This window comes from Echiichthys vipera (assembly GCF_963691815.1).
Source record: "Echiichthys vipera genome assembly, chromosome: 9".
NCBI lineage: Eukaryota > Metazoa > Chordata > Actinopteri > Perciformes > Trachinidae > Echiichthys > Echiichthys vipera.
The window spans coordinates 15,470,180-15,487,495 of NC_139834.1; the positions used below are offsets into that span (position 1 = coordinate 15,470,180).

General features: G+C 41.9%; 1 protein-coding gene across 1 annotated transcript in view; it reads left to right on the top strand.

Annotated features, from left to right (window-relative positions):
- The window catches only part of LOC310951212 (ERC protein 2), a gene marked incomplete at both ends in the record, with an annotated part of 120,614 nt that overhangs the window by 43,870 nt on the left and 59,428 nt on the right, over positions 1-17,316 (top strand). Inside the window, 2 exons of the mRNA XM_083919333.1 lie at positions 8,702-8,839; positions 12,610-12,798. Of these exons, the coding sequence (XP_083775459.1) occupies positions 8,702-8,839; positions 12,610-12,798 (327 nt within the window). The remainder of the gene's footprint in view (positions 1-8,701; positions 8,840-12,609; positions 12,799-17,316) is intronic.

Here is a 17,316-nt window from a genome sequence, read left to right on the forward strand (position 1 = left end):
TGACCAATCACAGTGCAGAGACATGGCTACAGATAAGCTTGCCGGAGCTGGGGAGGTTCCGGTAAACAGCCCCCTACCCCTCCCCCTCTGTATCCCCCTTCTGCTCCTATCAGCAATCAGCCAGAGTTAATGGTGAGAGCCTGGGGCTGGCTGATTGGAGCCAGGCTACACATCAGTCAAGAAAAGCCCAGTGTCGGGCCATATGTCATGCTCCAGCTATTCAAGTCCGTCTTCTTCCTGACCACAAAACATGCACTGCAGTTGAAGAAATCAAATGTTTTTGATGACTCCCTGAGTTGATGGAGAACCTAAACCTGACTGTATCCTGATGATGACACAAGCCATAACTCAGGCTGACCTGTTCCAGCCTAACCTGATGGCAGTCAAGTGTTTCATAATTTTAGATCTGAGGCAGGCACTTCAGTTTCTGTCTCAAGTGGGTTACAGTTTGACCCCTGTCTCTCAGTTGAACCGTATGACTGTATGCTGTATTTGACCTGTCTGACCAGATCACTGTAAAGTGTGCCGGGGTCAGAACCTACAGGTTGACATACAGCTGCTGTGGTCCCACCGGGTGGCCGCATATTCTTCCTTTCTTTCTCTTTTTCTCTCGTCCTTTCTTTTTCTCTCTCTTTCTTTCAGATCAAAGGGCTTCCCTTCTCTCTCTCTCTCTCTCTCTCTCTCTCTCTCTCTCTCTCTCTCTCTCTCTCTCTCTCTCTCTCTCTAAAAGAATTAATACTAATGGTGCTGAGAGCAGAGGAATAAAGTGTAAGGGTAATTACCCAGCAATCACTGCAGCATTTCGCAGCTGAGGGGGGCAGAGATAGGGTCTTGAGCCTAAAGAGCATGGACGTGGATCAACTTGGCCGGCACACACAGAGACACACTCACACTCGCACTCACGTACAGCCTAGCTTGCTCAAGTGCAATCTGTCTTCATTGAAAAGCTCTGGGGTCTGCAAGAGTCTCCCCCTGCTCGTTTTTACTCTGTGGTCAACCAGGAGAAATCACTATAAAAACAACACTCGCTTCGTCTTCCTCGCTGTTTCTCTGTCATTCTCTGCGTGCATGTCTCCATCTCTATGTGTGTAAGTGTACATACCTGTGTGTGTTAATGTATCTGTGTCTATTTGATATCTATGACTGCAGTGGAGGGTCTGTGTTTGAATGACTTTCTGGAGGAATGTGTGGGGAGAGGGGGAGAATGTCTGCTTGTCATATGTGTAAGTGCTATACGCAGCCCCCATCGCCTGAACCTGGCCCGACATTTATGATATAATCACAGCCTGATTGTGTGTGTGTGTGTGTGTGTGTGTGTGTGTGTGTGTGTGTGTGTGTGTGTGTGTGTGTGTGTGTGTGTGTGTGTGTGTGTGTGTGTGTGTGTGTGTGTGTGTGTGTGTGTGTGTGTGTGTGTGAGTGTGTATTCTTTGGAGATCAATACTGTATGTTCAGAATAAGCCACAGGTTACAATGGACGTGCAGAATTAGATAAGTGGATATGGTTTCCTGTTTTATGTGTTCATATGGAAATGTGTTTATGCACATACACAAACAGTAGGCCTCATTTATCAAGCTACTTAAATATTTTTGTTTCAGTAACCCTGAATTAAGCTTGTTTAAAGTTTATATAGTTTTTTTCCCTATACATGCAGTACAATTGTGACTTTATTTCACTTCATCATTGTCTGTACAAAACTTCAAACTGTCTTGAGGATCCAGTTTTAGTGCAAGTAATAATAAAACATTCAAATACAATAGGATGTACATAAAAGCAAGAGTTTTTCAGATACTGTGCAGAAGTTTTTAAAGGAGCAATTGAGATTTTTGCTTTCAACTTGGTTGTTGTCACGTTTTTTATTAAAACTTTATCTGTGAAGGTCTTTTCCTGGTAACCGACAGTGCATCATCAAGAACAACTGACCGGAGAAAATAGGATGAGTTTTAACTTGCACAAAATCTGACTATAATGTGCTTTTACTGTAGCTTACACGCAATATTAAAATAATTCAGTAAACCCATGGCCCCTCACCACCTTGCACCATGATAGCAGCTGCACTCATCTGCTTAGGAGATCTTATCTGCAATTCCATGGCCCCCTACTGAAGTTTGTTCTGCATGCAGTTATTCAGTTTTTAATTTCAGTTTTCATGTCATGCAATTGTTGTTTCATATCTTTCAAGTGGCATTCCATGAATTATATTATATTCATGTAAAATGTAATTTGTCTATAAAACAGTAAACCAGCACCTTGGCTACTAAATAATGTGTTTGGTTTTTTTCTGATCTCTTTTCGGCCCATTTTATGATATCTTACATTAATACTATCTTTGTTGGTGTTCTGCTTAATGTTTTCTGAGGTTGTGCCATAGTTATAAATTGATAACTAAGGTCATGTGATTGAGGTTGCTTCCAGTTTAGGAATGATTGGGATTTATCCTTGCACAATGTATGTATCTGAACAATTACAGAGGTAGTTGCTTATACAAATACACAGGAAAACTAAAACACATTTATGAATATTGATGAATGAGGCTCATCTTGTGTATACATCTTTGTTCTGTAGACTTGTTCCTCTGTGTTCACAAAGTGTTTACACGCCTGTGCGTCTGCATTTAAATGAGAGAGAGCGTGTGTGTGTGTATGTGTGTGTGTGTGTATATGTGTGTGTGTGTGTGTGTTGCTGGTGGACACAGAGCACCTTTGTATTTCTAAACAGGCTCTGGTGTTTAGAAGCAGAATGAATGTTGGGGCAAAGGAGGGGAAGCTGCTCTGAGAGTCACAGGCCTCAGCTGTAATCGCAGTGAGACCCGTAGAAATTCTGTCTCTTTCATTTGCTCCTAGTTTCACCTTGACAAACTTTTTTTTTTCCTTGGCTGTAGGATAGGCCAGGACCTGCCTTTTTGGCTTGTCAATACCAGATCCTGCCTCTGCATGGACATTTTGCTTTGGAAGCAAAAGAGATTTGGTAGAGAACAACACAGCCAATATACAGTAGAGAGACATGCAGGCAAAGTGGCATAATACATGTTTTTATAGAATTGTTCCCAGCCCTCTTCTGCAGGCAAGTTTTGGCCAACAGATCAAAAAAGCACAGGATAAAGTCATTTATGGAAATTAATTCATGGAACTAATGAATGACCATATGAAAATGTGCACGATTTCAGAACCTGATCATAGTGCTTCTTGACCCTCCCTTCTCTTTCTCCCCCTCTTGGGCACCACTCATCTTATGAAGTCATTTTGCTCCGTCGTTCTGGTCGATAACAAATGTGTGACAACTCCTTAAGCAAAGCAACATGACATCAGGAAGGTTATTCGAGGGGAATAGGGGAGAGGTGTCATTTTCTGTTTTAAGGTTCTCTCTGTCACATTGTACCCTTACATTCCAGTTGCTCAGTCCCTCCATCTCTTTTAATTTCTCTCTTTCTCCGTGGAAATGAGGTTGGCTTCAAGTGTGGTCAGAAAAGTTGAGATTATAACAACTATCTGACAGAAAACAATAGCCTGAATGTGAAATACTACAGCTAAACTCAATGGGGAATGGAGATGCAGTGGACGGATGTGGGGTGCAGCAGCAGAGTTTTTTACCTGCTACACCGACTTTCTTAATAGCAGCTGGCTGCTGCCAGGTTCACTGTTTACCACTAAGTTTTAACACAGTTGGTTCTGCAGAGTTTGGAAGCTGTGATGCCTCACATTGCCCTCTGGTACAATGAAGTACGTATCATAATAATTTTAAAACAGATGATACACATTTTTTACCCAGTTCTTTGTAGTTTTTACCTGTTGGAGGGCCGTGTAGCTGCGTGCAGATGGGGAGAGATAGACCAGCCGCATAAAACGGGTGTGCGTGCCTCTGAGGGAGTCCATGGAGTTTCACAGTTACAGGGTTAAAGAACATAACAGGGCGTCGCACAAATGGGCCATAAGTGACTCCCACCGACTGACAACCCTGTGGAAATTTTCCGGAGCTGTCGGAAGGTCTGTGAATGCGGCCTTATTCAAGGACACTTAATAAGGTAGTGTGTAGAAAGTGAGTATCTTGGACCACAGAGGACTATGTCTCCTGTGTTACCTTGCTCTGTAAAGTGAAGATGTGAAGTGTCACATCTCATAAATATGGAGTTCACTTATTCAAAGAACTTTGAGCCTCTGCTGTCCTTACATAACGGATGCAAATAAGTTTTTATTTAAAATGGACTCTGGAGTTGTCATAAATCGATAAATGGGCCTGTTACAGAAAATTGCCACATGGGGGCGCCAGCTTACACAGTATTAGTTTTTCCTCAGTCTGCCCGTGTTACCTGCATTGCTCTGCTTCACAGGCAGAGAAGAGTTGGGGTGGTGGTGGAGCAGGGGTTAAATTAAGTGCAAGCACACCCTCTTCAAACTGAAAAGGTCACTATCTTCCCTAAACTTCATGGCTAAAATGTGTTTCTCGTAGAGCCATGTCTGAGAAGCAGGAGTAAGTACATTATTAATCTGGGAATCAACAAGCTCTGATAGCAGGAGATGGAAACTGTATGCAGGTGTACATATCTGAGTATACTCTAACACACATATATAAACAGACACAAAGTTTGATATATATATATGCTTTACTTGGACTGCAGTACAGTATGTGATCGTGAAGAAATTGAAGTAGCAGTGATATTTCTAGTATGTAGTCTTTCATCACATTTGTCTGACTTTGACCTAGATTTCTCTGGGGAAGTACACACTGTGTTACTACATATTGTTGAGTTTGCGGTTATTGTCCCTCTGTGTATTCATGTGTAGCTGTGTGTATATGCATGCACATACATATCAGTGCCAGATCACTGGGTTTTACAACTGTCCCTGTCATATTTTCAGAGGCGATGACAAGCGCAGAGAAATGTGTTCCCTTTCAGAAAAGGGCGATTTTTATGGTATTTTTATTGGTCCAAAAGCGGTTTAAAAATATAAACGATTGTATTTATATGGTGGTCACGCTCCACGCCGGTCTCCTTTGTGTTCTGCAGAAATTATTCCTCTGGAGGCCACCAAGTTCTAGTTCTTAGTTTGGATGAAAGACAGACGGGTCGACCGGGTTTGTGGTTCTGCTCCGGAACAAGCTGCTTTTAGATCACAATTTTTTCGCCAGAGACACAGTTTGATACTGTTTTACTAACTTCTCTCCCATTACATTAGAACTCGACAATTTGACAATCATGATCATACTCTACAACATGTATGTCAGCATATTTGGAACTAAATATTTGTCACTTTTTTGAGAATGTAATATTTCATTGTTTTATTTCACTGATAATAGCAATAAAACAGTCCACTTTTAACCCACTAGTTTCAAAAACTAATAAGTCAATAACAATTTGACTGTAGCCAGCCATAACAGGTTTATAACAGTTACTTTTTAAACCTCCACTGTTCCCATATTTTTTACATGTAAAGTATGTTTGTTATGTTGCATTACTGCCCCTCTTTGCACCTTTTTATATTGTACATAATTATGTAGGGCTGTGTATTGGTAATAATCTAGTTTAAATCTAATTTTAGCAAAACAGTCATAGTATAAAGAACACCCCCCCATATGCATATGTTTTGCAATGGAGAGGAAGAGATACTTTACAACAGCTGTCGAGCAGTTGGGGTTTAAACAACACAAAATTAACTACTGTTAAGCCAGATTGTGCCTCGCCCAAATTTGGCCTAACTTTGGAGAGATGCTATCCCGACAAACTGGCATTGGATGCTGCAAGTTATCTAGACTCATATGACACCAATACCTTCACTCTAGCTTTAAAATGGAGCTCACGGCAGCCACTTAAGGATAGTTATGTCAGTCGAGATTGCTTGGTGTTATTTCAAAATCAATAGTGTTTCTTAGAATCGATATAGTATCACAAAACATAATATTACCATACACAAGTGTATCGATATTTTCTTTTACTTCATTATTTCAATTAACTGATTAATGAACTATTATTTAGCAAAAGTCGATGTCATGTTCAAAGTCCAGGTCAGTAAAAGGTAACTGTGTATCAACACGTTTAAGGAGAACCTGGTCCCGGCCTATCAGCTCGTTGATAAAGTTATCAGAGTCAAACAGTATAGCTGTAAACAGTGGGGAGCTGTGCGTGGGAGACGACTTAGAATGACTTCATGGTTTCTCAGGATGATACACACTCAAATGAGACAGACGGTCCACACCGCAGTGCCTGGCCCATAGAGCCATGGTAGCTGCCTATCGTAGGTGGTCTACTTCAGCGGGAGGTGTGTGTGGTTGGAGAGTGGGATGACATATGCCCAGTGGTTTAATGATAAAAGCCTGGGCATGTGTGTGTGTGAGCAAGAGAGGGATGCGGGAGTATAGTTTGAGGTAGCCTTATACACTGAGAGATAAAATGAATGACTGCTGTTCTCATCATAACAGTCGAGCTACTGGAAGGGAGGCCCCCTTCTCTCCCAGAAAGGCATACGGCTGCCCTACGCCTCGCCTGTCAACAAAATGCATTACTCTTCTGAGAATATGTTTTGACTTGATCCTGACAGAATTCCTCGCCCTCTTTCCCATATCCATGACTCACGTGACTCCTTCTCATATGCTGATAGAACGTTTAAGTGAAATTTTTCTGCACAATTTCACAGATGGCAGAGCGTCGTGGCTGAATATTTCATCAAGGGGCTGTTATTTTGTGCGACCAGGCCAAAGCAAACTAAAGCCTGGTAAAGAATGTAATCATTTATCTAAGACCAGGGGCGACATGCTCAATTTGACCTGAAATAGGGCTCTGTGGTGCCTATTGGGACAGGGAGCTAGGGTGTGCATGAGTGCATATGTATATGTTTCGCTGCGTATTTAGGAGAATGAGGTATGTCAAAGCTACTGAGCTGCTACAACTAGAGGCCAGAGCCCGATATTTGATTTGTTTTGCACTTCCTCTTGTGTTTACTGCATGTGGAGATAAGCATGTCCCAGTGTCACTCTTGTATAATCACCAGTGCTACGTGAACTTTAGTGCTCAAGTGCCTACGTCCTTTGGAAAAAAAGTGAAAAGTACCTCTTCAGTTCACTCACAAAGATGAGAGAAACCTAAGAGAATAAACAAGAAAACTGATATACGGATCTCTATCTCTCTTAGTGTCCACCCTCAAACCCCATCTAACACGCCCATGGCAATCATGCATTGCTGGAAATTGTATCTGTCTTTGGTAGTGTGAAGCTTTCCCATCATTCCCTGGAGAGTTTAATGTCCCCATCGCTGACCTACCAGAGCCTTTAGCTTGACTGTATAATGACTGTCATTAACCTATCAAGATCTGCCAACGGGACTTGACTGCTTTTTCCCACCCACTCCTGCCACTTTCCTCCCATTGCCGAATCCAAGAAGGCTCCTTTCAATCCTTGTTCTTGCCCTTTAGGGAGCAGAGAACACCAAAGTCTACAGTCTAATTGGATTCATTTGTAAAATAGCTGTGGAGATTTGGACATTATCTATCTATGTACCCATGACTGGTATGTAGCTTACGCCCCCCGTACGTTTTACCCTGTCACCATCTCAGTTTAAATGTGGTCTCTTGGTGGCCTGAAGTGCTTCTCTTGTGTTTTTATTGGATTCTCATGTTCATTAAATAATGAGTTCTTTTCAGCGCATGTGCCTTTCTTTTGTACAACAAAAGCTCTAATCTGAGAAAGGACCACTTGGGTCAAATGTGGAATTAATGCTTTGCAGCAGTGAGTGAATGGCGCTTTGTCTGTCAGTAGAAAAACACTTAAGACAAGGGAAACTACAGCTATATACCAATGTAAAGGTCTCAGGGGGTCTCATGGAGTCCATCAAATTTTTAAACTACCTTTTTTTTTATGAAGATGACATTAATTCAAAGGAATTTTAAGTGTGCTTGTGGAAATTAAATGTCATCATGTCACCAACATGTCCTGTCACCAGATGTGCTATCCCTTTGTAACTAATTTGTAGACCTCTGGGGTCTCGTTGCATTATGCCGTGTCTTACCCCAGCTGCATCTGCTAGTGTTTTGTTTGGTACAGCTCCGAGCGTTTTGTGATTGTGTGTGTCTGAGGGAGCCTGTGCACGTGTCTTTGTGTGTTTGTGTTCTGTTTTGCGGATGTTCATCAGATAAAAGTCTTTGAACACTACAACTGGCTATTACACCACCACTTTAGTGACATGAGGTTAGCCGCAGAAAGGCAGATGCAGAGACACAGTCTTGTAAGTCAATGGGCTGAATCAACTCTTAGTAAAACGCTACTAAACCGGTACTGAAGCTGATTTAGTGTTGTTTACACCTTTCCACTAAGTCTAACTTCTTCTCTCTTCATGGATCCAACCATAATTGTCTAAGACCCAAGGGGTACAGTGGAGGCTTTCATTGCTGCTCATCTTTAAGATGCCAGGCCAGAATGGAATACATTACAGCAGGAAATTGTAGAATGCAGCCAGAGGCTAAGCACACTATTCAGTGTCTAGATTCATCTTCTCGATGAATCAGCGGTTAATGGCATAATTTATTTCCGTGGTACTATGATACCACAAGGTCTCCAGTCACGATAGGCCAGTTGTCTACATTGTATAAATGCTACTTAACCTTTCAGGTTCTGTCCAAACGTATCTCCCTATGACTCTTTGGGAGTGTAATGTGCTTGTTTCACATCAACATTCTAACCTCAGCTCCTCTCTTGTCTCTGTCCATCTCTCTCCAGATTGAGAATCTATTGGAGCAGTTAAAGGATAAGGACAAACAGCTGGCTGGGTTGAGAGAAAGGGTCCAGGGCCTTCAGACTGACTCCAGCAACACAGACACAGCCCTGACCACACTGGAGGAAGCCCTATCAGAAAAGGTAAGGCACAGAAGGAGGGATAAAGGGAGGGTGAGGTTGTCGTTATTAAAAACGTTGGAGGTCAAGAAAAGCTTACCGCAACTGCCAAGAAGAGAGACTGGAAGTGAGGGTTGAGGTTGGGTTAATGGTGTGAAGAATTATGCACACTATTAATAAAGGAAAGTAAAATGTGTTTGTCAGATGTAGACAATAAAAACAAAATGAAACTATTTGACCACCACTTGGTTGTTGAAGGTCTGGAAATTTTTATCCATTGAGGCACACTGGTCTGGTTCAGGAAGCTGGTATATGGCTTAATTAAGCTGCATGCTTTGCTATGACTCACTGCCATAATTTACTGATACAGCCGCCTGATTTATAGACCTTGGACCACACTAGATGAGGTCCTCTCTGAAAACAGTGAGGCAAAGAAGGATAAGGGAGGGCGAAGGTGAACAACAGAGGATTAGTCCCTGTCTGTAACTATGCTGAACATAGGGAGAGAATGATCTATAGAATAAGAGGAAGATAGAAGTTTTGAAAGGGGGAGGAGCGGAGGGATGGAAAACTGGAATGGCAGAAGAGGCACAGCCCTGATGGAAGAGGTGGCCTCAGAATTTAGGGAGGGAGAGGTCAAGGAATGTAAGGGTGGAGGCTGAGTAAAAAATGAGTAACTTCTGCGAGACATATGAAAGAAAGAAGAGAAAGAACAGAGCTGGCAAGAGTCTGTGACCATGAGTGGACATAATGAGAGAGACAGTGCAGACATGATGTACGTACGTCTCAGTGGGATTGGTACAGTCCCTGTCCAATATAAATAAAATATCAATATCATTGATTTTTAACTGGATTTAGAGGCCTCCATAACCTCATCAAATAGTATAATGAGCACAGCATTGCATGCATTCATGTACATTGGAAGATACATTGCAGCACAAAATCGCATGTCTGAACAACTGCTATGTGAATCAAGGTGAAATAAGCAGACTGGGCTGGATGTTGGTCGTAAACATACAATGTTTGTTGTTTTCTGGCAACAAGACAGAGCAGCTGGTCTCCATAAAGCTTCACCTCAACACCACTGAGCTAGCATGCCGCCACTAACGCTAAAAGATGAATGGTCGTGCTGGCCACTGTGGTGTTGTGTCTTTATAGCAGAAGTACATTTACCCAATAAAACTGCATTGATTTTGCCACATTCCTGGGTAAATAAGTTACTTTGAAGAAACTGGAACGCTAATGGTGTTTTCCTTTCTACACAAGCCTTTAGCGATGTGTTTATGAATTTGCACTCATGGTTACTGGGTGCCAGAATTGGAGGCTTGAACACTAGGGTAGGTTTGATGTTATATACTTTACTGACCATGACCATGGTGATGTCAAATCCTAGTCTGGCAATATATACATACCTCAAACTGACTGGCTTGCTTTCAGAGTGACTCGATCTTGCTTGTTGCATGTCTGAAGTTATTGCTAGCACACATTTGTTGGTAGTACAGTCTTAAAAAAATATTGCTTTGGCGCTGCAGGCTAAAATTGGTTCCCATTTATGTGTTTGTTTGTACTGCAGGCTAAAAAATGGATGCTGGTTTACATTTTGTTGGCACTGACTGCTGCTTAAGAGTTTATAGAGTTCCCAGTTAGGACAGATGTTGATATCTAGCTTTACATCTCATTTTTCCAGTTGCTGCCACAGTCTGTGTGTGAATGTTTCTGCCTATACATTTCTGGTTGCATTATAAGCTTGTGTTACTTAGACTGAAGGAACAGGGTCAGTAGAGAATAAGCTAGTAGCATCTACTGTATGACAAAAATGTGGTGCATCTCTCCTGTATGAGGGAGCTCTCAATGAATCTGAATGGTGACAAGGATTCTGCAGAGAGAGCTAATCTCCCCTAATAGATGTGTTTGCACTATTAAGTCCAAGCTAAATTCAACAATAAAAAATACAACATAAAGAGGAGGTTGGGGAGGTGGCAGGAGCTGTGGCAGCAAATTGTATTGGCATGAGTGTGATGATCAAAGTAATAGTGTACCTTTATAATGGTCACGCTGTATGCCTGTATGAATATGATTGGATGTTACTAGCTACAGCTGTGCTGCAAACAGCTGATGCCAATACAAGCCTGACTTAAGTACTCTGCCAGGACTAGTGCAATGCTTTGACACTGATCATGTGAAAGCAGGTTAAGTGGAGACACAGGGTTGTTGCAATTCTTGACAGGTATGAATGCATATGGATTTGTGTGTGTGTGTGTGTGTGTGTGTCTGTGTGTGTGTGTGTGTGTGTGTGTGTGTGTGTGTGTGTGTGTGTGTGTGTGTGTGTGTGTGTGTGTGTGTGTGTGTCTCATGATAGACAACATGTTGGCTGATGTGTTCTTCATTCAGTACATAGATTTTTTTTCGCTTAAAATTATCTTTTATTACCTAAATTTGTTTTTGTTGCCGACATACTTTGAAATTAATAGCATGATGGCGCAATAAACTGTAAATCCCTTTTCTGCCTTGGCCCATCTGTTTACCCAGAAACCACTTCTGATGCAGCCTACATATAATTCAGCTGTGATGAGGAGAACGTTGGCGAGCTTTTCAGACTTTGTGGTCAACACAGGGTGTGTGTAATGTGTTTACAAGAACGAGTGTGTGTGTTGCTAATCATACTCCCTGTCACAAACCTGCTCTTGGAGCCAGTCGCTAGCCAGAGTGCTGTGGTTCTAATTAACAGGCCAAGGCATTGTGCCCAAGTTGAGCCCTGCTCTTTGGTGTGTGTTTGTGTGCGTGTGTGTGTGTGTGTGTGTGTGTGTCTATGATTTTATGTGTGTGTATTTTTGTTGTGTTTATGTTGCTCCACACTTTAGCCTCATAGAGGCAGGTTTTATTATCACATCCTGGTCTCTTTCCCTAAACCCCAAACATCCTAGAGATATTTCATAATGTGGGGAAAACACCCAGGACCTATTAGTTATGTGGTCTCTGTTCTCTCTCTCTTGCCCTCTCCTCCAAAGCCCACTATGCAGTGCGTTACTGTGCCAGGTCTAGTTAGTGGGTGTATTTGTCCAATTACCCAGGGGTTTAAAGCTGCCAATCATACAGCGATGCCACATCGTAAAGCCTCATTGCTGAGCTGTCGCTCTGTGCCTAAATAAACACCTGAGTAAACACCTTGATAATCACTTCAGTCCACACCTAAACACACACACACATACACCTTAACACACACCTACTACACACACCTTGCATACTCTGCCACCCATGGTGTGGAACTGGTCTCAGGCCAATGCCCAAAGCTGTGGTCCTCCAGCTATCTGGTGTGATTAGAGAATAGAGAAAATGATCATGTAAACATTCCAACTTAATTTATCAGGCGTTGTGGAGTTCTTATGAAGTGATCTACCGCACTGTCCAATCCCTTTAATAAATCTCTGTCCCTCAACCCTTCTCCTGCCCCCTCCATCCCTCTCTATTCTACTTGGCTCTGATCTACCCATGTCCCTTCTATTATTTATGGCACTATTATTTATGACGAGCATTTATGAGTTTGTCTTTGGCCTCACTTTGCAAGGCGTACTGGCGAGCCCAAACAGCAAGAGACTGGCTCAAATTTTTCAATAATGATATAGGAAAGAACTGTAATCACACAAGGCTGAAAATCCTTTGCACACTGGGAGTAAAACACACGTGTCTTAAATGTGAACAAGCTTTTATGCAGATGATAGCCATCTAGATTCTGCTGTAATCCTACTCACACCTCTCATCAAATCTCATTTTCTTTTGTTCTTTTACTATCTCAGGAGCGAGTGATTGAGAATCTGCGTGAGCAGAAGGAGCGGGAAGACAGGGTTAGGCTGGAGGAGCTGGAACAAATGAGGAAGGAGAACCAGCTATTAAAGGACAAACTTTCATCCCTGCAGCCTCTGAAACTGTCCCAGTGTCAGCCTGCTAACTCCGTCCCAACCCAGAACCAGAGGCCTGATGGAGAGGTCAGTATAGATTGTTTACATGAAGTTATAATACCTTAGGAGGTGAAGCTAAATAACAAAAAAAGATCTGTGGTATTTAGTTTTTGTAACTTTTGTAAATATGTTTTGAGTATTCGGAAATATCTGAATTATTAACAACCAAAAAAAATAATCGTTGTTGAAACAGTGTGCATGTTGATACGAGCACTGTACACAAGATTGATAGTCTGGTATGTGTATGATGCAGACAACCATCAATATATCATCGTTATCCACATCATAACAGACTTGCACATGCTTCACCACTTGTGCCAAGCTCTAAAATGCGCCCAAACACAAAATCTCATTTAACAGACCTCATAAAACAAATAATAACAAGTACCTTTCTTACTGTTGCATCCTTCAAACGAACATCATGACGCTTTGTAATTATTTTTTATTGTACAAAAAGAATTAAAAGAATTTACTTTTACAACCACACTGCAATGGTTGTAATACACTGCTTGTATCCTGTATTTACACTGCTTACATCTACAGTAATAGCAGTTCCACTCTTTTACCTCCCTGTGTGCATCTACAATATTGTTAGCAACTCCCTAGCAAAGGGCCTGCCTGCACTTTGTCCCACTGGATAAAGGGATGAATTAAGAGAGAGTGATTTATGGATGTAAAAGATCCCTCTATCCCTTTTCTAGTGCCAAGTCAGAGGCCTGGCTGTCTTTTTTCTCCCTCTTTTTCCTCTCCCAGGCTTACAAGCCAGGGCAGAATCTCACCCTGCCAGAATTTATGAGAATGTTTTCTTTTATTCTCATAAAAAGCATACACACATCTCATTCCTGTGAAATGATATCTTGTTGAATGTTGACGCGACACCACATGAAAGAGTAGCGAGCCGATTCTCACTCTGACAGAAGTGTTGCCATAATTGGTCTATTTTGTGTACTCGGCAGCAATCAGACCTGTTATGTAAACTTGCAGATTCCTCAAAGAGACAGATGATATTTGTGTGTTTATAAGTGTGTGTGTACAGCATATACTGTATATATACACACACATATTATGTGCGCCTGTGTATGCTTGCCAGCACAGAATCAACAGTTGCATGTTTGTGCTAATGTGTGTGTCTGCATGAGTTCAGCTGTGTTGGTGTGTTTGATCCTATTGTAGTGCAGTGGAGTGTGACAGTTTGTGAGGCTTAATACTCAGCGGTCAGAGGCGAACTGACACGGTGCTTGAGATTAGAACCTGATCAAACCGACCTACCACACTCTCAAGCGCATACACATACTCACATTCACATTCAAATTCACATTCACCTCAGTGCAGTCAGCCAGTGTATAGTCTGACGTAGCAGACCAAGGGCACCATCCGCTTAGCTCCATCAAGACAGTCATGATTGATTTAAAGAAAAAAAGCTAGAGTGTTGTTTGCCCTATCCCAGACTGATAAGACAATATAGCCAGACCATACTTCATCTTTTACACAGCGCTATGGAGGTATATTTAGTGTATAACACAATTACTAATACTGGAATACTGCTAAATCAAATGACCAATAAAAGGGTAAATTATAAGCCAAGCTAAACCCCGCACTTCTTCACGACCATTGCACTCACCATCACATTGAAGGCCTATGGTTGCTCATCTTAGTCGACATGGTGAAATTAACTACTGAAATCATCGCAGCAGACATTAGGCAGAGGGCAGACAGTATCGGTCATCTTCCGCCACAGGCTGAAAATCTATGCTTTCAGATTTTACCTCAAGAAGAATTACTTTATTTTGATATATTTACTTACGTTACAGGCCCGAAATACACACATGCACAAACAGGACCTATACATGCAATTAAGGAGAGATGTTAGAGCGAGGGGGTTGCCAGTGACCGGCATCCCAAGCAGTTGGGGGTTCGGTGCCTTGCTCAACAGCACCTCGGCAGTGCCCAGGAGATGAACTGGCACCTCTCCAGCCACCAGTCCACGCTCCATACATGGTCCACACCGGGACTTGAACCAGTGACCCTACGGTTCCCAGCCAAGTCAACTATGGACTGAGCTACTGCCGCCTCAACACCTCATGCTAGTACTTCTAACTTTACGTCTAATTTCTAAAAAGAAAAACATAAAGCTAGTTGTCAGCTGTCCTTTTTTGCCCCCTCCATTTAAGCTGTATGTAGAAAAATGGCAAAAACAACACAATTATTGGCCATGATACATGATGTTACTATTGCTTTGCTGTTGTTTTTGACCGACAGACAATGCTGTTTGTTGTGTGAAGGGAATACGTGTGTAGATGTGGCGCTGTCTATCTGAAATGGAATGGAGGAGATCGATAGACAGACAGACAGAACACCTCACTTAGTTTGGTTTCTTAGCCTGCTTGCTTTTCATGGTCATAAATAGGACTTACAGCCCTAATTCAGTCTGCAGACGGAAGGGAGATGACTGGGAAGTGAAGCGACAGTCAGAGAAGGACGGTTTTTCCACAATTTCTTACTAAAGATCCCAATGAAACTGTTAGAGCATCTTTAGTAACTATACTGTGACATACTTCTCAGTGAAATAGAATATTTTAGTGACATGTATTTAGGAGATGTATTCATGTCAAATATCTATTAATTTAATTGGTCCACTAAAAAGTGAGCATTTTTCAAGCTTAGCACAATACGGAGCTACAGCTGGTCTTCTGATGATCAGAAGACCATTGGCTACACACACACACACACACACACACACACACACACACACACACACACACACACACACAGACACACACACACACACACACACACACACACACACACACACACACACACATACATACACGCACACACACACACACACACACACACACACACACACACACACAGACACACACACACACACACACCTCACTCCCCTGTTGTTAGATCAGGAGGAGGACAGAAGAGAGATGAAAATTAAACTTTGGAGACTTTTAATCATCTCCACGTTGGCATGGGCAGCACACACATATTAATGTTGTTCAGCCTCCCAATCCCATTATGCCACCAGCGGCCTGGAGCTCCCTGCTCACCCGCTGGCAAAACTCTGCATGTACTGCTTGCCTGAAGCCACAGTCAGCTGGAGGACTCCCTGAAATAAAACTCAGCCACAATGTTTTGGAAAAGAAGCGTTGGTTGCGTACTGTAACCCCAGGTTCTATGACTATAGGTGTTTTTACCCACTGTTATCCAAGCACACATCTCTTGCCACCTCTCACCATATTGCTGTTAGCTACTACTACCATAACCACTAGTTTACCCACAAACAGTGGTTTTATATTATACTCAGGATTATATGACCCTGAGTGCAGGATGAATCATACAACTTTTAAAACAATTTTACTTGGTTTTATAGGACAGGAGACAAAAGACAGGAATTTGTATCTAAAAATATTAAATCTATTGTTTTATGACATATGTTTGGCATATTTCAAAAGATAGATTAACTATTAACCCAGGGACACAGGAAATCAACTGAGATCATTTATTCTTAATTTTACTGTGACTTTAATATCCAGTAAATGCTTTTTGAATTGTTTCATCATCAGTTGTATAAGAAGCGTTGTCTTCTGATGTTAACCCCAAATACCCTCAAAAATGGAGGGCAGCCATTTACCTCTCATGCAGATGTAGAGTTTGTTTGCCATGAGATCGTAGACACATGGTGGCCCACTCACAATATCTGCAGATGTTTGTATTACTGACTCAGTCAAGCTGTTAGGGGAGCTTTTTATCTTGACCTCGGAGCTCTGTTGACTTCACTGCATCCTCATCCTCTTCCCATAAAAAAAGTATTTGTTGATTCCGAGGTTAATAAAGGACTTCTGAAACTAAACACTTGCTCTTCAAAGAGAAAATTGTAAAGAACCGCAGGGAAGGCAGTGACCTTTCGAGAGCGGTTTGGCTTGAATCAGCAAGGAGGCGCCACACCTCATCTCATTTTTGAGTCCTACTCAAAAGACTCCTTTCAAACCAGGTGGATGTCATATCTTTTTATGTTGCTTTTTTGATGTTTTCTGTTTTTTTAAAAATGATGATGATAAGACTAATCAGGCATTGTATATGGCACCAACAGATATTTAATGAGGTGAAGGCTGTCATTTCTATATGGATTGGAGACAGATTACATTAAGGAGTCAAATACTTTTTAAATGCTATTCAGCCACACCGACATCTCTGACCCAGTTCAGATCCAGGTGGCCACACATATTTAACTTATTTGTAATGTTTACACTTCAGAGACATTTCTAGGAATGATAATAATAATTTCAGCAGCCAAATATGTAATCGTATCTTTACTGGCCTTCCCCCTCCTGTCATAATATCACAAATTCATGCTGGACCAGCCGTCTTCTCAGCCTGGCTTTCCCCATGGCTGTGTTTTCCACTGAAAGAACATAACAAACTCTGGTCCACTTAGGCCTAATGCTTTTTTTGCTAGCTAAGATTGGGTTTGATGTGTGTGCACGAGTGGCTGAAGCTAGGTGTGGAGGTAATGAGGGTGAGGACGAGGTAAGC